At 45.3% G+C, this 25,181-nt stretch overlaps 1 protein-coding gene across 4 annotated transcripts in view; it reads left to right on the top strand.

Moving 5' to 3' along the window:
* The window catches only part of GLIS3 (GLIS family zinc finger 3), a 438,158-nt gene that overhangs the window by 350,368 nt on the left and 62,609 nt on the right, over positions 1-25,181 (top strand). For all 4 annotated transcript variants that reach the window (XM_044265977.1, XM_044265974.1, XM_044265975.1 and 1 more), the window contains one exon: positions 20,162-20,306. In XM_044265977.1, coding sequence (XP_044121912.1) covers positions 20,162-20,306 — 145 coding nt within the window. The remainder of the gene's footprint in view (positions 1-20,161; positions 20,307-25,181) is intronic.

The following is a 25,181-nucleotide window of genomic DNA, read 5'->3' as shown; positions in this document are numbered from 1 at the left end:
CTGGACCTGGATTCAAAGCCAGACGTCACCAGGTTTCATGAATGAGTTACTTAACGTCCCTGAGCTTCAGGCTCTCCTTTGCGACTTGGAGACAGTAGCAGCAAGTGCGCAGGTTTGTCGGAGTTCTTCGGGAGAGCACGTAAGCGCAGGGCTTCTTGCATTCCTAAACGTAGACAGAGCTCAGCCCCAGGAGGAGGGAGCCGTGGCCACAGACGTGGGAGGTGATAGTTAAAGGTGTTACAGTCCAGAAGAAACTGGCCTGCCGTCTTCCTCTGCTGCTGAGGAACCTGGCTTTGAGGAGCGGGGTCAAGCAGCGACAGTCCGAAAATCGGAAGAATTCTCTGGGTGGAGCAGAGGCTTTTCCTGCCTCTCTTGGTTCAGTTACCATCTGGCCTGGAAGTTAGGGAGCCTGGCAAGCCCATGTGTGAGCCTTCCGCGAGGCTCCACATGAGGGGTTTACCAGGCGGAATCCAATCTCTGTAATTTGGATGGTTTAACGGTGACTGTGGTCGTAGGGATAAGAAAGAAAGGGTCTTATTTTGCCACCTTTCATGCTTTGACATTTCAGAGCCATTGTATACATTACCCCATTTTATTTCTTTGGCCTTTAGAATCGGGATACGTTTTTTATTACTACTTGTACTCTCTTCAGTTGGTTTCTGAGAAACGAGAAAGTTTAGAAGTGGAGAGGGAGCCAAGTATGATGCCAAAGGTGGTATGCTGTTTTTCTACAAGCCCAAAGACCTACAGAAATGTGCACCCAGGTTCATTAATATGACCTAATGCCCAGCTGTCTGATAAGTCTTGACATACTGTTTGCAATCTTGGCATTCCACAGAACCTTCTGGCAAAAGACTATTCTCCCACCCGACAATCTGGGGCCCTCTTTATAAACTGTAGCAAAGTGTCGTGTGACATCTTAAATGCTCACGCTTTCTGCTGTTTGTCGAGGACAGACGAACCCTTGAGTTAACTGTTAGGAAGCTGCACTCTGTTGGGCTGCCTTTTTTAACTGGAATAGAAAGATGTTTTCCCTGAGTGGCTTTTCGGGACGGGTGCTTGCTACACTGCCGCTCCCCGGGGCCAGCTGTGGGCACAGCTGTAGTCCATCAGAATTATAAGCGTCTTTAAATGTAATCACATCCTCCAGCATGGGGAATCACATTTAGAAAGTCCCAAAAGATATTCATAAAGCCTCTTCATTACATCTTAAGCTTTCTGATGATGAAGACAGTCTCTTCTTTTGTTATTTAATTAGCCTCATATGCCCGAACATCATTCTTTCTCTCTCCCCACTCCATATATATATATATATATATATATTATTTTTTTCCCCCTGTAGCTCAAAAACTCACCTTCGCCCTGGAACACCCACATGTAAGCCCTAATCTGTCTTCCCAGGAGGCCTCTTTTCCATTTCTGACCTCGCTGATGTCTGGAGAGATTCTGTGCTAGGATCTCTAGTTCGCTACAATTTTTTCTTAATACCCAGCTTCCAGATTTTTTAGCATGTGGATTGCATTCTCCCCTCTTCGTTCCTTTTTGTTCATGCCACGGAATAGTGCCAGCGAGGGTCACGTGAGAACCGCATGTCCTTTATTGGCTGTTGAGGCAAGCCGTCGAGGTTGAGAAAGTTGACAAGGAAACTGACCTCAACGGGCCTTCCAAGCCACGCTAAGATGTTTAAACATAGACCGTGGTCAGATCCATGATTTAGAAAGATAATCATGGTGGTCACGTGGAGGATCAATTGGGAATTTTTTTTCGATATGCGTTAGCTACGCTGGCTCCTCCAGTGATGACTGCATCCCGCTGGGCTGTCGCAGCTCCAGGATTCTCAGTCTTGTCCAAAATGCTACCATGGGAGACTTTGCTAAATAGCCTCTTGAACGCTAGCTTCCTTATACATGCTGCTTTCACATAATGGCATCAAGAAAGAAGATAAGGATTCTCTGGTAGTTCTCGATATTCCTATCCTGGCTCCTACTGACATCCCTCCTTCTGAGCTGCTCACCAACCTATAATTCTTTCTAGAATCTTTCCAAGCATGATTTTAAGGATTCTGATGCTCAGTGGTATTTCTAGTCTCTTTTTTCTCTTCTTTTCCTTCCTTTTCTTTTCTTTCTTTCTTTCTTTCTTTTCCCTGTTGAAATTTGAGGTACAGATTCCTCTCTCTTCATTTTTGGGGCCTTATCTCTTGGTACCTTCTCAAAGCTTACTTTTCTAACCACATTGACAAGTGTTTTGGGTAGCAGAGTTTCCATTCCCTGACTAGCTAGCTGAGCTTCCTGGCTGCTTCCTGTCCTGTGTGAGGCTTTACTTCTCTCCCTGCCTACTTCTGGCAATTATTTTTCTAGTATTTCCCATTTGGCATTCTCACTTATGGGAAGCATAAAAGCCAGGTAGTAGCAGAGTTGTGATAGACATGCCTGACACCAATGCATATCTTTCCATATAGTTTTCTATCACATATAAACATATTATGGGGCCTCTCTGTTTTTATTCTTTTTACTCAGTGGTGTATGGTAACAACCATTGATATGAGGAGTTTTCCTTACACAGTATTTGCAGGGACATCACTGGGCTCTGAAAAAGGAAGGTCAGTAGGGAAAACAGGTCAACAGGTGGCAGAACATGTTAGATGAGCAGCTCTGTATCATAGTAGCTCTGGGCTAACCTAGCCCACAATCACTAGCTATAGGAATTTGGGTAATATTTACTCACTGTCGACTTTGAATAAATTCTATTTTGAGATGGCAGTGCAAAGAACATCCTTGACATTTCCTCATCTGTACATAAGCAAATACAAACTCATTTCATTTCTGTGTATTCAGAATAGCAATCAGGGATTCCTTCTTTTTTAAGGTAATCTTCTTCTTTTATATGAAAAGATATGTACACGTTCTCCAATTTCCAGGTCTTTAAAGACTCAGACATACTAAGGTGCTCTAAACCATGGCCGAGGAACCTCATGCTTCCTGTTTTCCCCACCTGCCATGTCCACCCCGATTATGAGCCCCTTCCCCTATCAGGATGTTAAGATTGAAACTGACCAGAGACCTTAACACAGCCAAACACTCACAAACTCAGTACTAGTTCTAGCTTTTCATCCGTCAGCGATAGCAAGAAGCAGTACGCTAGCACTGAAAACACGCCTGGGAATTCTTATGGCTGCTCACCTCTTGAATCTTCCCAACAGCCTCACAATGACTATTGTAACCCCATTTGAGAGATGAGAGACCTAAGGTTCCAAGAAGCTGAATGACTTTACGAAGCACACTCAGGCGACAGGAATACCACACCCCAGCTGAGGTTTTCTGACTCTACTTCCAGTGCTCCTTTGACGCTACTGTTTTTAGTCTGGGCTGTCTGAGTTTCCACCATGGGAAATTGTGTAACTCGTCAAGTTGTTGGTAGGAGGATCATCTTCGGAAGCTCTAGACCAGCCGGCCCTCTGTTAGATGGCGGCCTGGCCCCCTGACAGAGACCCTGTCCCTAGAGGGCCCCCATGTTTGGCAGTATCTGCCTCAAAATTTTCTAAACCTTCCTTTCGGTGGCTGGAGCTAGCAGGGCCATCCAGGTGGGCAACCCTGAGCCCACACGGATACCCTCCATTTCTATCCTTCAGGGCTCCCTTTCATCCTGTCTCCCATATGTGGGATCGCCTATGTGCCCTAATGAGCCATGGAACACATGGCTATGGGATCATTCTAGAGCCCTGTAGGCAGGCCCTGATTCCAGGAGAGTGCCTGGTGAGCAGATGGCTAGAACACTCTTTAAGTGAATCACTTGAGATTGGACCTCTAGTGTCATGTGGACATGCTGACTTGGAGTGCCTCGAGTTGATGGTAGAGACAGGAAGGGACCCTGCAGAAGCATTTGGTCCAGTGCCCTGCACAGCTAGAGATGGTTCTGTATGCGGCAGGCACCATACGGGCTCTGAGGTTTGACCCTGCGTGCACGTTAGTAAGTTAGCCAACTCCAGCTTCATGGATGCTGGTGGAAGACAAAAGGAGAACTTACTACTCATAGCAATCTCAGGAGCCAGAATATTCTCATTTTCTTGTGCCAGTGTCTTTAAGTGACACAGAAAGTGCCAGGCAGCGTTTGTGCGCTCAGTGGACCATGTTACACGAGGGAAATTCTGAGCACAGGGAACCCAAATCCTTTATAATGAATGAAAGCACGCCTGACCTTTGGTTTGGGAAAAGATGATCCCGGTCAGCCTTCCAAAGCTGTTTAGTGTAGAAACATGCGTGAAAGAGCGCCCGGAGAGGCAGTCAGTGCCTCTGCTCCCAAGATGCGGAGACCTGAGAGCCTCAGGGGACCGTGCCTCTCGGCAGTAAGCTCCGCTCGCCCCCTCTTGACTGCAGGTGGGCAAGAAGAGCAGGACCCTGGCGTGGCCATGCATCGTCAGGGTTGTCCCCAAGCACAGGTGGCTTCTCAAAGAAAAGACTGAAGCCAGGAAAGAAGGAACGTGGGTGTTGGGAAAGACACGCTTCTGTACCTTGTGGGTCTGCATGTAACTCTCTCCATTTCCATTCAAGTTCACTCAGAAATCGCAGTGCCGTCCCCACGCAGCTCCGTTCGTCTCATGGTTTGCTGTGGGAGCTGCTCACCTGTACTTACAGTCCCCCCTCCTCTAGCCTGTATTACGGGGCTCAGAGTGTCACCCTCACAATGGTTCTACTTGGGGGATGGTCTCCAGAAGACCCCCGTATGGTTTTGTTGCGTTAAATGGCAAAGGTGACGCGCAGTCCCTTCCCTCCCATTGCTATGTCGAGATGGCTCCCATGACGGGATTTCAAGTAGCATCTCTGTCCGTCCGTGGATCATGGCTCCGAGGAAGTGAGAAATGACGAGGATATCCAGACCTCGGGGAGATAGTTTCAGTAGGCTGTTTGAGACTACTGGATGTTGGGGACACGAAAAACCAAGCATCAAGAAAAAAAAAAAAATGGATGAGGACGGGTGGTGTATTCGAAGTCATTCCATAGCTTATCCTGGAGCCCATCCTGCTCTTGGACTTGAAGAATAGAATCTTCAAATGCAGTTTTACCTTTCCATCTCCTTCATTTTCCTTGGCTTTGTAAAGGAATGTAGGCAGTTTATTCTAAAATGAATGTCAGGGGACTGTTTTTCAAGGAGCGGCTCACACACACTTGCGTTTGCTCTCTTGTCCCTGTCACCCTCCTGGATGCCCAGCTCAGCCTCCGCTCTGTGCACCCTCCACACCAACGCCTTCAGCGCTGGGGGCACGTGCTGCTCGCGGCCGTCGCCTCTGTGGCCGCTCCTCTGTAGATGCTGCCGCCACGACCACCAGTGACGTGGCTACGGAGCGAGGATATTTACGCCCGCTGTGCCTAACTGAACTTCGTGGTAGTTAAAAGCCCCGGCTTTTCATTTCCTGGCTGGTGTTTGCAATGTGAAATTGCAACACCACATCTACGTGCATTTTTGCCTTTTCAATGTTCTGTGGTGTTGCAACATTTGAGAAATTCCCAGGGATCCTTCCACTTCCTACACGCCCTGGTTTGGAAAGTCAGGTCGGACTCACCATGTCAGAGTCGCCTTCCCGCGCCCCTGCCGGCGTAATTCCGATTTCGCACTGCGTGGCCTGACGTGGTCCCTGTGCTGTTTTGCAGCTCAGGCTTCACTCTTGAGGACACCAATACAAAGACAAAGAAAAGACTTTTTTTTTTTTTTAATGTTAGCTTCTTCTTCCAAGAGCAATTGAACTGAAACTACTGTCCCTATTGTTTTCTGTGAAGTCTCATTTAAAATATTTTATTAATGCAAAGACGTGTGCATTCAGGGCTAAGGACCAGTGAACAGTAGCCATAGCAACCGGGAAGCCATTCGGGAGGAGAAAAAAATGCAGTAAAGAGTAAGTGTTTTAATCCTTAACTTTAATCCCTTTACTTCCTGTTCTCAAAATGAAATATAAATCAGGCACCATGGAGTGCTGCGATTTTTCTCTGAAAGGGATGTTGGCCAAAGAGGATTAGGAATGGACAGACGTGTTTAAGGAATTTAATCACACAATTTGTTGTCAAACTTTTGAGACCACGAGTGACCAGTTCCTTTGAGTGGCGTCAATGAGAACCAACAAAACATACTTTGAAACTGATTAGAGCGTTGTCGCAGGGGGACAGCCCTGTTTGCTGTTACTGTTACGGCATTTTAGCCCAGAGTCATGCCATGAGAAACCAAGGAATTTGCTCAGTCCCCCAGTGGGGAGCTTGAGGACTGTGTCAGGAGAGTCGAATAGAGATATTCTTTTGATCTTGGAAATACTAGGGAAAAATGAAGTCGCCGGTATCACGCATACTGCTTTTGCTTGGTGTCTGATTACTGTGGGAGTCTTACCAAGGATGTGCGCCTTCCATTGTCTACAGACTTTGGGGTGGTTGCTGAACAGCACAGGCTTTAAGTTTCCATGGGCAGTAAAACAGAATTCTCAGAAGAGTAGATAAGTATTATTTCTCAATCATATGTTCCTAAGATTTTCTTTTATATGAACTGCCGCAGACTTAATTTTGGATTAAAAATAAAATTCCCAATTTTCTGTCTTTAAAGTCAAACCAAACCCATGCCCCCCAACATGGGCTAAAAATATTTGTTGTTTGACTCTACAACACATCTGTCCTTCCTAGTTCTGCTGGGGAGGATTATTGGGGACGATGGGAAGACATGTTTTTAATGGCACTTTTCCTTCCCCCGGCATATATATGAGTATATCTTTGATAAAGTTATTTCTAGTGGACTAAAAGTTACCGATGCACAAGACCCTTTGCAGAGATCTGAAGTAGCTACAACTTGGGCTAGCTTCCTGCAGTGTCAGAATGTGAATTTCCGAGAATAGCGTCTTCCCGAGGCGGCGCTAATCATGAAGACAGGCGGGCAACGGGAGGTCTAGAGAATGTGCGTGGAGCTAGACGTGGCGGACCACCGGGTCTGAAGTTCTTGCAGACCTTGAGAATGACAGTATCCACAGCAAGGCCTGCGGATGGCAGGGCATCTGGGGAAGAGAAAGAACATGGGTCTCTCGGCTTAGAGGACAGCGTGTGACGTTGACAACACCTGTTTCCGCTTCCTCGTCTCGGGCCAGTGTTCTTTCTCCCCATGTGACCAGAAACAGCAGGACTGATGTCGTCTAGGACGGAGCATCTGAGACGAGGTCCAGGCACCATGAGTGGCTGCCGGCCTCCCCCATTGTCCTCCCATGCTTCCCTTGGACTTCTGGCTTTCCTGTCTGGCTTTCTGGGACAGGGTTGTTTTTGAGAGGAGCTGCAGTTCATTGCAGGGGATGGATGGTAAGAAAGCTAAAGGATTGTCCATTCCCAAGGAGGAATGGGAGATTCTGAACATGGAAATCACTTTGGCAGAGGCTGTAGAGACTTCAGGAACCTTCCAGAGGAGTCCATACTATTCCGGGCCTGACCCTAAAGAACTTTCTGAGCCAGACATGCTTCTCATGACCAAAGAGAAGAGCTTCATTTCCCCTGGGGATCAGAGGTCCTGTGATTCATACATCACTCTGAGGCATACAGTCCTCGGACAGGAGTGGGGACATTACTTTCAGTACATGCTTCTCTGCACTGATGGAAAGAGGACCATGGGCCAGCCCTTATGTTGGTGGCATCACCTCAGGGGGACAAGGCTCTAGAGGAATATCCAGCAGTATGTGAAGTAGTCGTGGGGGAACCAGGGCCGGGGCTGGTCCTCTGGTCACCAGGTGTTAGAAGATGCAAGTCCTTGTCCTGGCTGTGTAGGTTGTCTCAAAGGGGGCTAGAGTACACCATTTCAGGCCCACTCGGCTCAAAATTTCTGTGTTCTCCTTACCAAATATATGTTAGATGTTGAGTCTTTAAAAGCAAGGTAGAAATTGGGATGTGTTCCCAGCCCTTCCAGATGAATGAGAGATGGGAAGTATAAATGTAACGAATTAGCATTTCCTATTGGAAGGACTGCTCATTTGCACATTCCAAGAGGCAATATATAAATGTGAATAGTATTATCTAGTGAGATTTGGCATGAACCAGGACTGAGTATTATAAGGAAATAAACTTTCCAAGTGTCTATTTTTTTTAACTTCTGTTAGGATTTCACTTGGCTGGTTCCTGTCTTATTCTTAGCGGACAATCCCGGCGCGCCTCCTCGCTTTGCTCCTCTTCCTCGCACGGTACAGGAAGACATGATTTCATCTGTCTTTGGGGGCGGCTTTTAGGGATAAGCATGGATTAATGAGTCCTTAGCAACTATTGATTCATTTTTTATTCATTCGTTGTTCATGAATTTCCCCCCAAATTTATGGAGGACCTTTCATATAAAAAGAAGCACTGTTTTAGCTTACATGATCAAACAGACATGGTTTCTGTTTACAAAGAACTTTTTTGTCTTCTGTGACACACACACAGACTTTATTAATAAGTACTACACTGTGTAGAAGACACGGGTCCCCTCAGGGTGATAAAAATTGCCATTGCTGGGTGCCTGGGTGGCTCAGTGAGTTAAGCATCTGCCTTTGGCTCAGGTTATGAACTTGGGGTCCTGGGTTCAAGCCCTGCATCGGGTTCCCTGACAGTGGGGAGTCTGCTTCTCCTTCTGCCTCTGCTGCTCCCCCTGCTTGTGTTCTCTATCTCACATAAAAATAAATAAACAAAAGCTAAAAAAAAAAAAAAAAAAAAAGGAAAGGAGAAGAATTGCCATTGCTATTTAAAAAGGAAGGAATGACTCTGGAATAGGAAGACCTGTTCAGATGACACTGAACAGGGCCTGGGAGAGTATGAAGAGTGTGTGGTAAATATGCAGGGACTAGACGTAAGGGGACCCCAGGTGCAGGAGGCTTGTGACCAGAAGAGCAATGGGAGACCTGAACAAGCCGCATGGAGGGGACTGTCTGGGCTCTGTGTGGCTCGGAGGCATGGGACACGTGGCCACACAGCTAGAAGACAGCCAGCCTGGTGAAGCTGGGAGTCGGGGCTGCCGGTGATGCTTGCTGGAGAGTCACTAGAGGGCTGTGCAGGTGGGGAAGTGGCCTTGTCAGCGGTGCGCGTCGGGGAAATTAAACTGAGCAGGGAGCGTGGGTTGGATGCGAGAGCAGAAAGCAAGGGCTCTCCATTGAAATGACGGCCTTCAACGTTTAGAAGGAGGCATTGAAAAAAAATTGTCCAAACCCTCGTGCGTGTTAAAATCAGCCTTAAATCTTTTTCAGACAATCCATTTTAATTAAAAGAAAGGAAGGAAACAAATGAGTTCTGCTGTTGGTCTCTCCCCCCATTGGTTACACGGCAGCACCGGCTGGGGCTCTAGGCAGAGATCAATGCAAAGGGAGACAATAAGGATCTGGTAAGATGGACGGGGAGGGTGATTGCGAGATAGCTGGCTGGTTTAATTAAACTTTGAGAATGCTTGAATAGGAGGAAAAATGCTACACTTGACTGGACGGGCTGGAGTGCGTGTGGTCACATTAGTGCGCTGAGCCGAGGGCAGGAGGGATTTAGGAAGCCGGGAGAGAAGGAAACCCTTATTGTGCACGGAGTCTTCACAGCCTCATAACCCGGCCCCAAAGGGTGAAGGCGGATGGTTTCTTGTGAAATTATTATTAATATTTCTCTAATTGTCTTAAACATAAAATCCACCCTTTGGTTTCCTGTTCTGCTTTTGCGATGTTCCTCCAGATGTAGTCTGCATCTGCCTTTGACTGTGTCCGTTTGAGTATTGTTTTTCACTCAGAAAAAAAAAAAAAAATCAAAAACAAAACCCTGTAAGATTCTTGGTGTCAGTTTTAGAACACTGTTGACTTAGGAAGAAAATGGTGTTTTTACAGATATAGCAATACAGAAAAACCAAAGCTGCATGCCTTTGTGATTTCAACATCCTTTCAAAACTGAACCCTACGTCTGTCCAAGATGGCTAGATAGTGGTACCGACTTGGGTAAGTGGGGCATGGAGACGAAGTACTCACATCCCACAAGTGTTCTGAAAAGGTTTTGTGGTTGGCTTTGATTTCTGATCTATTTTGGACTTTTCTAAGAGAATGAAAGCTAGCTACATTCTTCTGAGATAGAATAATTTCATGGTGATGGTCATGTGCGAAAACTACGCTAACGTCTCGATCCAGATACCATTTATCTGGCCCTAGACTCTATCTTCTGAGGATAAATAAGACCCCAGGGGATTCTTACTGGTATCCCTCCTAACAACCATAATCGTTTCTGCTGAGACAAATGAATTTAACTCTGTGCCTCACAAGCCAGTCTCCTCAGGTCCCATCATGTGATACCGTAATAACCCCACAGAGTTGGTGTTTTCACCCCCATTCTGCAGAGGACACTACTGAGGCCTTTCAAGGCTGAGTTACCATCATGACAAAGGCCACCTCTTAGTAGGTGGCAGAACCGAAATTTGGACTTTTGAATTTGAATTTGAATTTGATCCATCGACCCCAAAGTTTTCATTCTCATCTCTTTGTTGTCTTGCCACACCGTGGTGTGCAAAAGGAAGAGGTTGATACAAAAGGAGATACAATAGATTGGAGAAAAAGAAAATCCAAGTACACCTTATACAGTGTTATGGTGCCTCCACACTGCATAGTAATGAAAAAAAAAAGTAAGGATAGGAATAATAGTTGGCATTGATTAAATGCAGTATACCACGCATGAGGGGCTGTCTCAGGTTCCCTACCACTAACAACAACCTTGGACCACAACAACAACATTGTCCACATTGTACAGAGAAAACTGAACTAAGGAGATATTAACAAGTTGTTTATCGTTGTCTAATATTTCCAGCAAGTAAGGAGATGAACGCTCAAAGCCAGGTGTTTTGGGTCCAAAACCTACCCTCTTTCCTTTCGTGACCACAGTTAAGCTGCTCTTGAAGTGCTTGTGAACGGCTTATGGTCAAATTGTGCGGAATTAAGTGGGTTTAGAGAGAACTCTATATAGAGAGAATGCACTCGCCGGCAGGGATGGGACATCCCCTCTGGAGCCAGAGAATATTTTGGTCAAGTTTGCCTATGGCACTGAAGTGGAAAATGAAGTCTTAGCCAGCCAGCGATAGAGTCAACTGATATGCAGCCGAGAGATTCTGTACCGCCCAACAGCAGCGCAGCCTTCAGGAGTTTACCTCCCAAGGTAGAGGGCCTTCAGGAGTATGGAGCTTCCCCTGTGAAAGAAGACCTCAGGGTGTCCTTACTGACGAGTTTATCTGAGCCACTTTCAGCTCCATGGGACACGGAACTCAGTTGTCCCATACACTGCTCTACCTCCTCGGCCTCACCGAGTTTTGGACACATGGTAAGAGCTCATGTGTCCAGATGGAATGAATGAATGAATGAATGAATGAATGCAGTAGATTGAATGAATGAATGGACAAAAAGAGAAGAAAGAGAGAGAGAAAGAGGGAAAGAAAGAGAGAAAAACAGAAGGAAAATGTAACATGAATTTTAAAAATGCTACTAATTCTTTTAGGCTGCATGGATAGAAGTAGAGCGTCTTGAACCAGTGATGAGTTTGTCCTGGCCAGACGCTCATTCAGTCTGTCAGCACTGGGTTCTGTTTCCACATTTGCACATGCAGTGAGGTCCAGTGTCTAGAGGAGCTGGAGGGGTGAGTTAGAATAGTATGCTTACATGGGAGAGCAGGGGCTGACGGTTTAGGTAAGTGACTTCTGTGTGCCAGACATTAGTAAATGCTTTCTAAATCTACGTTATTTCTCAAAACAAGAAGGATAGCTCCTTGCTGTCATCCTGATTTTATAGAAGGGGGACTACAGGCAGGCTAGTGAACCTACCTGCCCAGGATCACACAGTCACTGAACCAGTCTGTTCAACTAAAACGCCCACGCTTCACTATCCTGTCATCTACATAAAATCTGTAGATGGTCAGTCTGGACGGAAAACTGCTACAGGAGGGCCAACACACTAAAGCACGGCCCCTCTCAGGGCTGAAATTCGCTGGTATTACAGCATTTTGAGGCTTCTCAGATATAAAGAAAGCTATAACGTCGACTATGAGCAAAGTTACTCCGTGTGGTCTGCGGAAGAAGGGGAGAGAGAAACCCCCCATGTATGGAAATCCCGGGGAGGCTGATTACAGCTGAGGTTGAGGCAGAACGTTCTAAGGATCAGACGTATTGAACAATGGTGGACACCATGTTGTAGGGAAATGAGTCGTCCAAGATGTTTAGGCAAAGCCCAAGCTACCACCAAGATATGCAGTAATGGGGGGCAGCTCAACAGCACTCATTTAAATTTAAATTAATTAAAATTCAATTAAGTTACATTACAAGTGGTTTCCTCAGTTGCACTAGCCACATTTCAAGTGCTCATTAATCGCACGTGACTGGTGGCTGCTAATTAGTACAGAACAGAACTTGTGCGATGGAAGAAGGTTCTGTTGGACAGCACTGCCATAGAGCGGGCCCATGGGAAGATTGGATCCTTGTTTGTTTTTACTCTGAAATTCTGTTTCTGTGAACAGTTGCCCCAGTCACCATTTTTGATGGGATAACCAGCACTTTTGTTGTGTTTGTTATACTGGAATGGATGTTTCACGCCTCGTACTGAGATACACCCCAGCCTGTGTTTCTGTGCCAATATTTTGGCATGTTCATTCATCAGCTATGGGCAAAAAAATGTTTGACCTTTGGAATCCTTGCTAACTAGATCAGAATCCCCTATTATAGAAATTCAGGTGCCCAACTGGCCAGTACCTCATGTTCCCAACGAGGCTTCTCCCAGTTCTGTTTGTCTAAGTCTTCATTATCATTTCTTTTTCTTTTTGTAAGTTGGTCACTCCCAAAGGAAATAAATCTGATAGCAGATTGTTGGAGATTAATTACCTGTGATGTGCCAAAGCCACTTTATAAATGTCAGTGCTGCGGAATCCCCAGAGAGAGAATTTTTAGATTCAACTGAAAATTAATTGTAATTAATAGAATAGGTTAATTCATTGTAATTATTTTTAAGGCTTTCGGCAATGAGTCAATTCCCCAAGATCCACATTGCTCCAAGTGTCATAGAGAACGCTTGATGGGAATGTTCTGGTACTAAACCTCAACCCTCTGGAAAAAAATAATAAAATCCTACTTGTCTTTCCTTCTGGCTGAGTTTCTTCAGAAACATATTTTGGTGGCATTTCATTTCTGGAGAACAAAGGAATCCCTATAAGGTGGTGCATGAACACACACAGCCCAGATAGACTCTGCTTATTGGAGAAAGGGAAAACAAAAGGCTTTTGATTGTGCCTCATTTTCTTTGGAAGTATGTCTCACTTCAGACTAACAGAATGCCTTTGCTCTTGGAAGAAAATGTAATGGAACTGAAAATTGAAGAATCTGGGCCTTTTTCCCTTTCCTAATTATTTCCACTTGACTCACTTAATCTTGGACGATTATTCAATCATATCTGAAATGAGAAAATGACGGGAGTAGAATTTCCGTCTCTTGTTTCGAGAGCTTATAAACATTAACAGAACAGTCTTGAACAAAAAACAAATACAAATCGCTATTGACGGTGCCTTGTTTTTATATATTAGGAAAAGTCCCTGCATTGTTGGGGAAGCAGCTCAAGTTTCCAAATGTAGGAACCTTGTCGAGCCTTGATGGGTGATTTCATTATTAACGTTGAAAAACTATCATTTGGAACAAATATTTTAGAATGGGAGGGCGTACAGAAGCTAAGGAGCCAATGTGTTTACTTGCACCTGGATGGGCTGAGAAACTAAGCCCAAAAATGGGTTATTGAAGCCCGGGATCATTAACACTCTAAGACTCACGGAGTGGTTTTGGAGACTCGAAGATGTCTCATTTCCTCCTAGCTCGTCTGTGAGCCTTACTGCATGGTCGTGAACACAAGGATACACGCAACCCTAAAAATTGCTAAATGCTAGGTCAGGGCTCCATGTGCAGTAATACTTCCTGACAACCGGGTCTGTCTGAACTTGAAGCTTACTGCCAAGGTGAAGAAGCAAGTGGCCCGTGACTACAAGGAATCCAGCCCAGGCTGAGAGCCACTTACTGGGGTTGCTGCAGGGAAGTCACGTGGAAGATGAAACTTTGGCCCCAATGGTACCTGAGGCCCCTTCGAATGCTGATTATTCCTGTAAATTTGGGTTTTGTGTTTAACTTGGACTCCACAGTTAGGCTTTTAGCTTTATCCATAATCACCCAGACCACCGCACTTCCAATGATCATGTTTACCGTGCCCCTGGTGTCGGAGAGGTGCGGGTCCCAAAGAGAAGGAAACTGTGCTTCTGAGCATCTCGTGAGCCCTGTTGACGGGCTCTGTGCGTTCCTGAGCCACATCTGTGGGATGTTTCCTCAGTTGCGTGCTCTTGGAAACAGGCTGTGAGCCAAGGTTGGGGCGCGTGTGAGTTGTGAAAGAAGTGTTCCCAGGAGAATCTGGGAGAGGAAGGAGGGAAGGGGAAGAAGCAGCTGGGCAGAGAGACCCCATGGTGGGGGGTGGGGGGGACACCGGAGCACGAAGCACATCTCAGAGTTTGTCCCACTCAGAGGCAGAGGAGCATAAGAGACGGGTTCCTGTGTGTGTTCAGGGTGGGGAGTGGTCTGTCAAGTACACAGAAGCCAAAGGATAGAAACCCCAAGGCTTAGGGAGGGGGTCAGCACAGAGCTCATTGAAGTGATCAGAGGGGATCTGGGCAGAACAGCAGCAGCCTTTCCGCCCTAGTTCCAATGATCTGTACCTTCTTAAAATCTCCTTGTGTAGGGGTCCTTAAAACATGCCCACATTGTATTTTTTAGACACAGCCACACACCACTAGAGATTGGAACCTCCTGTAGCTAGAGCATCATGTCTCATTCTTATGGATCTCGTGGGAGCTGGATGCTGTATCCCCTCGCCGGCCCTGCCCAGCCAGGGGCCACAGAATTTTGGAAGTTTGAAGGGCAGTCAGTTAGTTAGCAGGTCCTCCTGGGCTTTACAATACAATTGTGCAGACTCGGCTCATAACAGGAAACAAGGCTCCCTGTACCATGGAGGCCGGTGGGGGCCAGGCTGGTTGGAAAAGGTTCCACTCATCCAGACCCTACACAGGGTCTTGGAGAAGCTACTTTGGGAGAACACGGGCCATCCCGGGCAGGAGAAGTGTGCAGCCATGATAAATGGGATGTCTGCAGACAGCAAGGCCGTGCTCCAGGAGCTCTCTTTCTAGAGCTCTCTTCCTCTCAATAGGCACTTAACTAATTTCCCCAGCTCCTTTGCTCAAGGATACCCTTCCAGTGAGGTCACAGTTCTCCCCTATGTTCCTGGACCAGCGACCCGTTCTCTTTTTCTCGTTTTTTCTATAGCAGTCACCACCTTCCAGGAAATTTACTTCTCTGGCTAGTTTGTTTCTCTGCTCTGGAGTGTGAGCTCCTCAGGGGGCACGTTCGTCTGCTCCGATTGCTGGTGTGTGTCGGGCCACTAGAACACTGCCTGGCGTATGGCTGAGGCCCAGGAAGTGGTTTTGCAGTGACTGGGTGAGGGGGATAAAGGACGGCAGTGAGCTGGTGCTCACGGGGCTCGGCTAGGGCCACAGAGTTGGTATAAGTCAGGATCCTCGGGGCTGGGCAACACAGCAGCCAGTCCTTTCTAACAGACGGATTGATGATCAGTGGGTTGAAATGTCACTTCTTTCTATAAAGACCAGTAAAGTTTCTTTCCATGCAGGGCAGGTTCTTTTGCTCTCTCCTAAGGGCAGGTGATTAGATGGTACTGAAAAATTTTTAACTCTTATTATTCCTGTGAAAGGAGACAAAAATCCAAGTCGTTTTAAGACACGAATCTCATATAACCGTTTCTTGCGGTGAGGTCTGCCAGGAGACATATATGATAAGAAATGGTTACATGAGGTTCATGTCTTAAAGACAATTTGGTTTTTATAATTCTGAATTTCTACAAGGCATTTCCTGTTCCCGGAACCGGAACCATCTCAACTCTCCTCATCAGGATTCGAAGAGAACCGTGGCTCTGAAGTGCTGTCCCTAGACCAACAGCGTCATCCTCACCTGGGACTTTATTAGATATGCCGCCCAGATGATCGGGTCAGAGGCCCTGCAGTAGGGCCCCAGGTGACTCTGCCGCATGCCCAGGCTGGAGAACCATAGTTAGAGATCATCCCCTTTTGGGAAAATTTCGTTCTGTCTTCTTTACATTCCTAGCAGCTAAGAAGATGTTGAAACATACATTATGTAATTTGTTGTATATAAATAGTTGGGTTTCTTACTCCAGATATAAAACTACTATATGGAAGGACATCCCTCCCAGGAGATCCTTCTGTATCTCCCTGCCTCGCCCTTTAGATAATTCCTGGACTCGAGAATGTTTAAATGCCGTAAAAGTTCTGGAAGGCCCTTTCCTAGTCTAATAATCTGGGCCAGAGAGGATAATACTGAACTTACACATCATTACTGCATTTTTATGCATATGGCCTGCCTTTGGAAATTATGCATAAGTTCCCCAAGGCTTGTTTGATTTAAGAAGCACTTTCTAGAACCATGCCTAATCCCAGAGAAAACCAAATTAACGCTCCCCACAAAGTCGTATGGAATCACCCTCTTAGGAACCATGAATAGTTGTTGAAGCTAAGGAAGAGTTGTCTGCTTTTGACTCTGAGAGTGTCCATGGCCATGAAATTCCTTGGAAAGACAGCATCAGTACTGATAACTATAAAACCCTAGAGTAATAGAAAGCAGAGAGACATTCATGTCTATGGTCAATAGAACATATGGGCCCCAGATCACATTGTAACAACGAAATATAAATTAAAAGTGATCACCAGAACTCATTCGAAGCCTTAATTTTTTTCCAGTTTTTCTTACGCGGCATGTGTTAGGTTAGTACCAAAATAACAAACATACCTTCCAAAAGCCCTGAGAGGGTTAGCCATTAATTCAGATGGTCTTGGTCAGAGATCGCAATGTGGCAGAGCTGAGGAAATTATAATGTAATTATGGCTAGTTCATGAACATGTGTTAAATGCTCTTTCTCTAATGCTTGGGGTCACTATGCCGTTTTCGTATTCTTGGACTAAGACCTAGACATGTGTTTGTCTCTTTACGGAGCTTGTTGGGATCCAAGAAATGCTAAAGTTACGGAGTAGTAGCTTACTGATGTTGTGTGTGCGTCTTGTTTTCTCTGTGATCAGAGTATGGGTCACAGTCATTGTCTGGGGTAGTTAACCACTGGCTTTCCAGATGAAAAAAGCCTAATTTGTAGCATTTGACAGTCTCTAAAGTGGAAATAGTTTCATCATGACCAATTTCAAGCTCTCAGTTTGACATCATTGAGTGGGGAATTTGGGAAAGACACACGCGGATGGCACTCTTGGATTGGTGCAAGCCAGCTCAACACATCATTGGAATGTAGAAAATATGGAAAGCAGAGGAAAGGAATTAAACTTTTTTTTTTTTTAAGATTTTATTTTATTTATTTGAGAGAGAGAGACAGTGAGAGAGAGCACGAGCGAGGAGAAGGTCAGAGGGAGAAGCAGACTCCCCATGGAGCTGGGAGCCTGATGTGGGACTCGATCCCGGGACTCCAGGATCACGCCCTGAGCCGGAGGCAGTCGTTTAACCAACTGCGCCACCCAGGCGTCCCAGAGGAAAGGAATTAAAAAAAAAAAAAGACATAATGTTGCTGCTGCTGCTGGAAACAAAAATGAGTTTTAAAATTGGATTTTAGGGTGCCTGGGTGGCTCAGTGGGTTGAGCCTCTGCCTTCGGCTCAGGTCGTGATCTCAGGGTCCTGGGATTGAGTCCCACATGGGGCTCTCTGCTCGGTGGGGAGCCTGCTTCCTTCTCTCTCTCTCTCTCTCTCTCTCTCTCTCTCTCTGCTTGCATCTCTACCAACTTGTGATCTCTTTCAAATAAATAAATAAATAATCTTTTTAAAAAAATAAATAAGTAAATAAAATTGGATTTTGTACTTCCTTACCATATTTTGTCTAGGTGCTTTATGTAATGATCATTATATATATATATATATATATATATATATATATATATATATATTAGTTTTGTGTTTTCCTTTTATCTCCATGGGCTTCAGTTTAATGGTTGACTAAGAGTCCATCAAATTGGTGTAAGGTCATTTATTAGCCTTAGTTGGGGACATTTAAGTAATGTTCCCTAATTATGACTATTGCTACAAATAATGCTGTGTATTATTTAAAAATCGGATATAAATCTTCCTTCACCTCTCTGGCTGTTTCCTTAAGACAGAGTCTAAGATTAAATGATCTCAGTTAAGCTTCTTAAAAAAGTATTTCCAGATAGTGTCTAGAGTGTTTGTGCTGGAAGGTATACTGCTTCCAAGAACTTTTATGAACACCTCTCACTGAACCTTCACTACCACTCCTTCTTTTTTACAAGTTTTATTAGTCTGGTAAGGTTTTTTAAAGTTTTGGCATTGCATTTCCTTGCAAGCATGCTGAACATCCTTTATGCTCATTTATATTTCTCCTTCTAAAAATCTTTTTTCTCCGTATCAAGGGCTGCACAGTGAGGCAGACCCGCCTCCCTCACCGGGTCATTTCCGGGCTTCTACGAGCCTGCAGGGATCTGGCCCGCCCTTTCCTGGTTCTAAGGAACGTACCCCACCGGCTCCACACCGCTGCTTCCATCTTGTTTCCCTTCTCCAGGCCCCAGGCTTGGCCCACTCTAGTCTTATTTCTTCTCTGACCATCCAGGTACACTGTGGGACTAGTGGGCTCTTGCCCCACGAATCTGCAGGACTCCTGCCCTCCCTCCTTTCCAAGCTCTTTACAAGGGCCCTCTCCAGGAAGCTTCCCCAGCCCCTCCGCCTAAGGTCGTTTTCCCTCCTCTTGTACTCGTCTCCCTGCCTTGCTCTGTGCTTCCCCACAGCGTCAGCTGCCACCGCCATGGGGTACTATAGGTGCTCACGGGCTCCCTCCCTCTAGAGTAGACGTTCTGTACCACAGTGGTCCTAGAGCCTGGAGGAGCATCTGACGCTCCATGAGTCCTCGTTGGGTGAGTCCGTGTACACCAGCCATGCAGCTGAAGGTTCAGATTTGTCTGGATAAAAGCAAAATCAACTCCTATGCTCTCTTGAAATACTGAGGATGCTCACTATTTGCAGTATCCATAACAGGTATTGTTCTATATTTTTAAGGTATTCTGTTTTTATGGAAGTAGAAGGTTGATATTATTCTATACCTAAACCTCTCATTATGATTTTTCCCCATTCAAATTACACTCAAAATTCTTTTTCATAAGGAAATCAGATAAATTTGGCCTATTCTTTATTCTTACATTTTTACAGCTTGATTTTTTTTTTCTTACATGAAACTCTTTAATATATAAAGAATTACTTTGTTACTGTGATAAAATGAAGATCTAAATTAGGTCGGCCTTTTTTTTTTGTTTTTCCATGTAACTTACTGTTGGGTTTTTGTTGCTGCTAATGACAACCTGAGTTTTGCTTTTAATTATGCTCTGTCGTATTTAAAAACTTAACCTATGTATTTTCCTCTCATGTACAATCTATAGGCACTAGATCTCAATGGATATTTCTCAGTTTTCTCCAAGATATTTTCCTGGTCCTATGTCTGTATTTTAAATGGACCTTCAGGGGCATCTGCGTGGCTCAGTGGGTTAAGCCTCTGCTTTCGGCTCAGGTCATGATCTCAGGGTCCTGGGATCGAGTCCCCCATTAGGCTCTCTGCTCAACAGGGATCCTGCTTCCCTCTCTCTCTATGGCTGCCTCTCTGCCTACATGTGATTTCTGTCTATCAAATAAATAAATAAAATCTTTAAAAAAAAAAAAAAAGCACCTTCAAATCTGGACCGAATATTCTTGAATTTGTTTTTGTTATCACTACAAGTTCCGATTAGATACAGAGCAAATAAAAGGAAGCATTATAGGAAACTGGGTTCCCAGAAGTAGAAACTTCAAAGACTGAAGTCCAGTCCTTCTCCAGCTGCGCTTTCCAGAATCCCCTGCCAGGTGTTATCAGGATTGGCGAAGTAACCATCATCGACTCTCTGTGAAGCCCAATGCCTGACCCACCACTGTTACTTAATAAATACTTGTGAATTGCATTGCATTGAACCTTAGGGCATGATGCCTTTCCCCAGAGGTACTCTGAGGGACAGCTTTCCTTTCTCACATGTCTTCTGTTTTCTCCGTCTCTTAGTTGCGATCCAGCGCAGAACTCCACCCCGACCTGCTCTCGGACTGCCTCACCGTGCAGCCCCTGCAGTCGGCCCCCTCCCCGCACGACGCTGCTGCTGACGGGGCAGTGGGATGCTCCCCCGGGCCGGGGCCTGACCTCTATCCAGGTAACCACAGCAGAGGCCGCGTCAGCTGTCCCCTCCCAGGCCCTTCGCTCTGGCTCAAGGGAACACTCACATGAGAACTGTTCTCCTAAGATCATCTGTAGTTTGCTTTCTCAACGAGCTACAAGTTGCCCCCTCCCCACTTCCCACCTGATTCCTGAGCTGAGTTGGCAGAAGACTGTTTTTTCTCCTAAAGAGACACAGTAAAATAATGCATTAGCTCTTGTAGTTCTGGGCTTCTGCCCAAAGTCCAGTGTGCCTGGCTCACCCAGGCATCTTAAATTTATTAACTTGATTGAGACCCAAAGGAATGTTTCCCCCTTACTCAAGTAACAGGCTGCATGTGGATTTCTTAATGGAACAGTTATTGTCCTGTTTGCATTTCAAAAGGGAGCCCCAGGTCTCTAAGAAAAGCCTCACATCAGTCAGCCATCTTGTAAGAAGGGTTTGTCAGCTACCGGGTGGGGGGAGGGGGAGGCACTCCCAGACCAGTGTCCTTCTGCCCACGTCTGAAGAACAGGTGACTCTAGACTTGGAAAATTTCACCTATGTAAAGAAAACGAGGAAAGGATTAATACTCAATAAGGAAGTTATTTTTTTTTTCATTTACTCTGTTAGCCCAGATTTTTGTCCATTTTCCACTCTCTATAATGATTCTGTACTTGTGCAAACATGATTGGTGTCTTCCTCACATGTGGAAAGCTCTTACTTTCATGCTATGAATATGAAAGCAAAAGTCCCACCGGCTCCACACTCCAGACGATGGGGATTTTCTATTATCTGTGGATCACAGGTCCCCCTGCCACCCCCATCTGATTCCCAGAGCCAGGTTTTGGTAGCAAACTGGGGTTTTTCCCTCTTTTTAAAGGCACTAATAAGCCATAGAGAATTAAGAAGTTATTGATGCATAACGCCGGAATACAAAAAGCCGTGCTTCTGTAACTTTTTTAACTTTCCAGTTCTCAGCTGATCTGAAAGCAGGGAAAAGGGCCGTAAGCAAATATTTTTTTTTCTAAAGATTTTATTTATTTATTTGACAGAGAGAGAGATCACAAGCAGGCAGAGAGTCAGGCAGAGAGAAAGGGGGAAGCAGGCTCCCTGCTGAGCAGAGAGCCCAATGTGGGGCTCGATCCCAGGACCCTGAGATCATGACCTGAGCCGAAGGCCGCGGCTTAATCCACTGAGCCATCCAGGCATTCCCTGTAAGCAAATATTTTGAGAGGGTCTGTCAAGACATCCTTAATGTTGTCCCACTGGTGAGTTGCTCCAGGTACCTTCTCTTAGAGAAAAGCAAGCCTCTGCCTTTCGAAACCCTAGGAGAAGGGCAGACCACATCGTACAGAGGTTTGGGGTGCAGGTACATACACATGAGATACACCAAAGCACAATGTTATCAACTCCCGTAAATATTTTGTATTAGATATATACATGAGAAAGCGTGACTCGTTTTTGTTTGCACATATGTCTGTTTGATTTGCCAAATATTTGATATGTGAACACTGATTCTCGCACATTTAATTAACAATTGGTTTACAGCAGTCTATACAGCATTTCCCTGGTTACTTCAGTCCAGAAATCCGTGATATTCCTAAGGACCTGGTACCCGGCAGTTAAGAGTCCAAGCTAACCAGACTTGATTGAAAAACAGCCTGACGTCTAATGGAGGTGGTTTCTCGTAATGGGCTGCACTCCCACTTGGGGTTTGGAAAGCGTGGCTGTCTCTATCTGTGGAAAACGTTAGTACCTTCGCTGTGTGTGTGGCTGACTTTCAGAACTTAGGAGTCTCACTTCTCTTGGTGTGCGCATCGTACGGCTGGCAGTGTTGTTCCCTTTTTTCTTTTTTTTTTTAAATGTTGAACCAGCTTTGTCAGTCCAGACAGATTTCCTTTTTTTGTTCACGACACTTTTTTTTCTGTATTGGGTCTTCAAAACGACGATGGGCTCTTAGCTTCGCACCTCCAGCCGCAGCAGGCAAGCTGCCCCAATGGGCGAGGAGCCTGCATTATCGCAGTGTCAACAGAGCGTCTTCAGAGTGCCTGGAATTTTCTGTGATTCTGGGAACATTTGAAGCAGGCAGGTGGCCATGCTCTTGAACTCTGTTCTTGGAATTTTACTTCTCGAGTCAGTGTGTAGCTGCAAGTTTGTCTTGCCTACTTCTCTCCTCTTTCCTTTCTCCCTCGGGCCCTATTTCACTTTCTTTGTTCTTGCCTTTTTGCAAAATTGATTAAGTCCTCTGTTTTGCTGAATCCACAGCAAACCCAGAGCAGAACCAAGCAGGAGGAAAAACGACAAAACAAAAACATGTTAAACCTTCCTTCTAAAGTTCTAGAAATGCACGTGCCGGGAGCACGTGTTTCTGTGGGTTTCAGACCTGTACCAAAGACCTGTGGAAAGAAGCCAAACAGTGAAAAATGCCACAGGAAAATGAAGCTGTTCATCAATTAGTTAAATGTGAACTCTGAGGTGTTAAGGCAATTTGACAAAGATCGAGAGTTGGCTGGATGTAGGAGTGCTTGGAGCCATTCCTTTCACCTTCTGCCACACGAAGTCAAGAAAATATTTGTTTAATGATTGTCAAGCACTTATACTTCTAAGTGCTAGCGAATTGATTTATCGTAAAAATATTTGGTCGGAAACCCTTTGAGTCCGTGCGGTTGTAGGATCAGAAGCAGGTTCATGGTGGGCACTAAGACGTTTTAGAAACCACACGACTGAAGACTCGTAGTTCGAAGAAGTCACAGTGTTGAAATGGACATTTTTAGTGGGTCGGTAAACAGCAGTTTGTGAGATTCCAAGAGAGGGGGAGTTTGCAGAGCACTAGGAAGAACAGGGAAGGTGTCATTTCTGACACACACAGACCTTACAAGTCTCCTACCATGCTGACTTCCCTTATGAAGGCCGTTTTCAGTTGATGAGACAGAATTTGATTAGGAAGGGTTGCCGGAAAAGACTTGCATTTCTGTGAAAGAAAACAGGGCTCCCGGGTCAAGCAGGTAAAATGCCACTTGAGGCCGCCTTGAGGGCTACTTTACACTGAGGCGTTTACTTGCCTACTATTCTGAAAATCCCAGGGCTCCCAGACCCGATCCTGAGCTAACCGGAGAGCAATTTGGTGACCTAATGGAAAGGTTGGGACAAGGAGGAGCAGTTCTCAGGGATGGCTCACTTCTGTTTTCTGCCCTTTCGTTGAGAAGTTCTGTACCCTAGATATCTAGATAAGGCCCCTGTATTTACAGATTAGCCTGTAAATGTGGGTGATTTCTCTGATCATCTGAGGGAGAAGTAGTTCACAGTCAGTAGATCAAGGTGGCCTCTTTGGAGGCTTAGTGCCTGTGAGGAAGGTCTTGTCAGCTTCCTCAGTCAACTAATGAGCAGACAAGCGTAAGCAAGTGAGTCTGTAATACCGGGAGAGTGTCGTAACGAAGAATGCCGTGTGGGAGAGGTTCTGTCCCACGGGTGGTCCCAAAACTCACGGCTTCCTGCTAACAAAATTATCTGTGGATTCAGTAAAACATGACCTCTGCAAGTGGCCTTAGCCCTGAAGACAACATAGAGGCCAGCCTGGTTGAGATGTTCGAGTCCTACAGAAACCACCTGTCGAGTGAGCAGCTCGGGCAGCTGGAACAAGGAAATGCGCAAGAATGGGGGGATCTTATTGGTACCCCTTGTTTTCAGTTCTAAAATAATTATCATGTTTTAGAACTTGCGAGTTCTATTGAACTATTTTTATTTTTGATATAATATTAGATTTTTCGGGAGAAAGTATAACGCTCATATTATAGAGAATTGTAGAAAAACAGCAAAGACTCTTTTTAGGGCAGGAATTTTTGAAGTCATATATTGCCCTTCCCTTCCCCTCACCTCATTAGTGGGGAATGAAGCCTTCTCTCTCTCACAGTATCATCACATTCTATAATAAATAGCACCATATTAAATATATGCAAGATTTAACATACTTCATGAAATAGTTAATGTTGCATTTTAGTGCAATTTATGGTCTGTGTTTTAATACATTTTCTATATTCTTAAGTTGAATACATTTGCTATCTTGGGGCAGCTTGCTGAGTTGTAGGGGTTAGAAATAATGTTATATAAAAGTGCCTCATACAGTCTACTTGCAAACAGTGGTTGTTAACTTAGGGACTTTATTAGAAGGTTCTAAATTGACACGGAAACTTCCCAGTAGGTTAAACTTTACAGAATTGTGAAGATCAAATAACATGAACTCTATAAAAGCAGGCATAGAACATTATAAAAAAATGCAACAGACATTACTTGCATGATCTTCAAAAGCAGTGATTTGTTAAGAATTCACCAGAGGTAAAAAAGGGACAGAAGGGCTTGGAACTGGCGGTGGCCAGAAGGAGGTGGACACTGGGCTTGCAGAAGTGATTTAAAGGGAAACATTTGGCCATAGATTTCCCATGTTCTTTCTGACATTGCTTTGAACTGCTCGTCAGAATCTCATACTTTTCTTCACATCCCTTACATCTGTGGTTCATCTCTCAAGTTGGATTGGGAATTCAGGGGGTTGGGGGAGCTTGGGTGGCTCAGTCAGTTAAGCGTCTGACTCTCGGGTTCCACACAGGTCATGATTTCAGGGTCGCGAGATCAAGCACCACGTTGTCTGGCCCCTTCTCAGCGAGAGGTCTGCTCTTCCCTCTTCCTCCGGCTTTCCTCCTTCTCATGCTCGCTCTCGTTCTAAAAGATAAATAAACAAAGTATTTTTTTAAAAAGAAAATAGTAAGAGCAGCATCAAGCCCTGCTCTTCTCGACTGCAGACGCTAATAGCCTTAACCTCTAGGTTCCTCCCTCCACGGCTCTGCGCCAGTGCATCCGTGTGCATCAGACCACCTGGAACATCTGGGAAAATGCAGG

Source organism: Neovison vison, chromosome 9 (genome assembly GCF_020171115.1).
Source record: "Neovison vison isolate M4711 chromosome 9, ASM_NN_V1, whole genome shotgun sequence".
Lineage (NCBI taxonomy): Eukaryota > Metazoa > Chordata > Mammalia > Carnivora > Mustelidae > Neogale > Neogale vison.
Note: the sequence above shows the minus strand (reverse complement) of the source record. Positions and strands in the feature narration are given on the sequence as shown.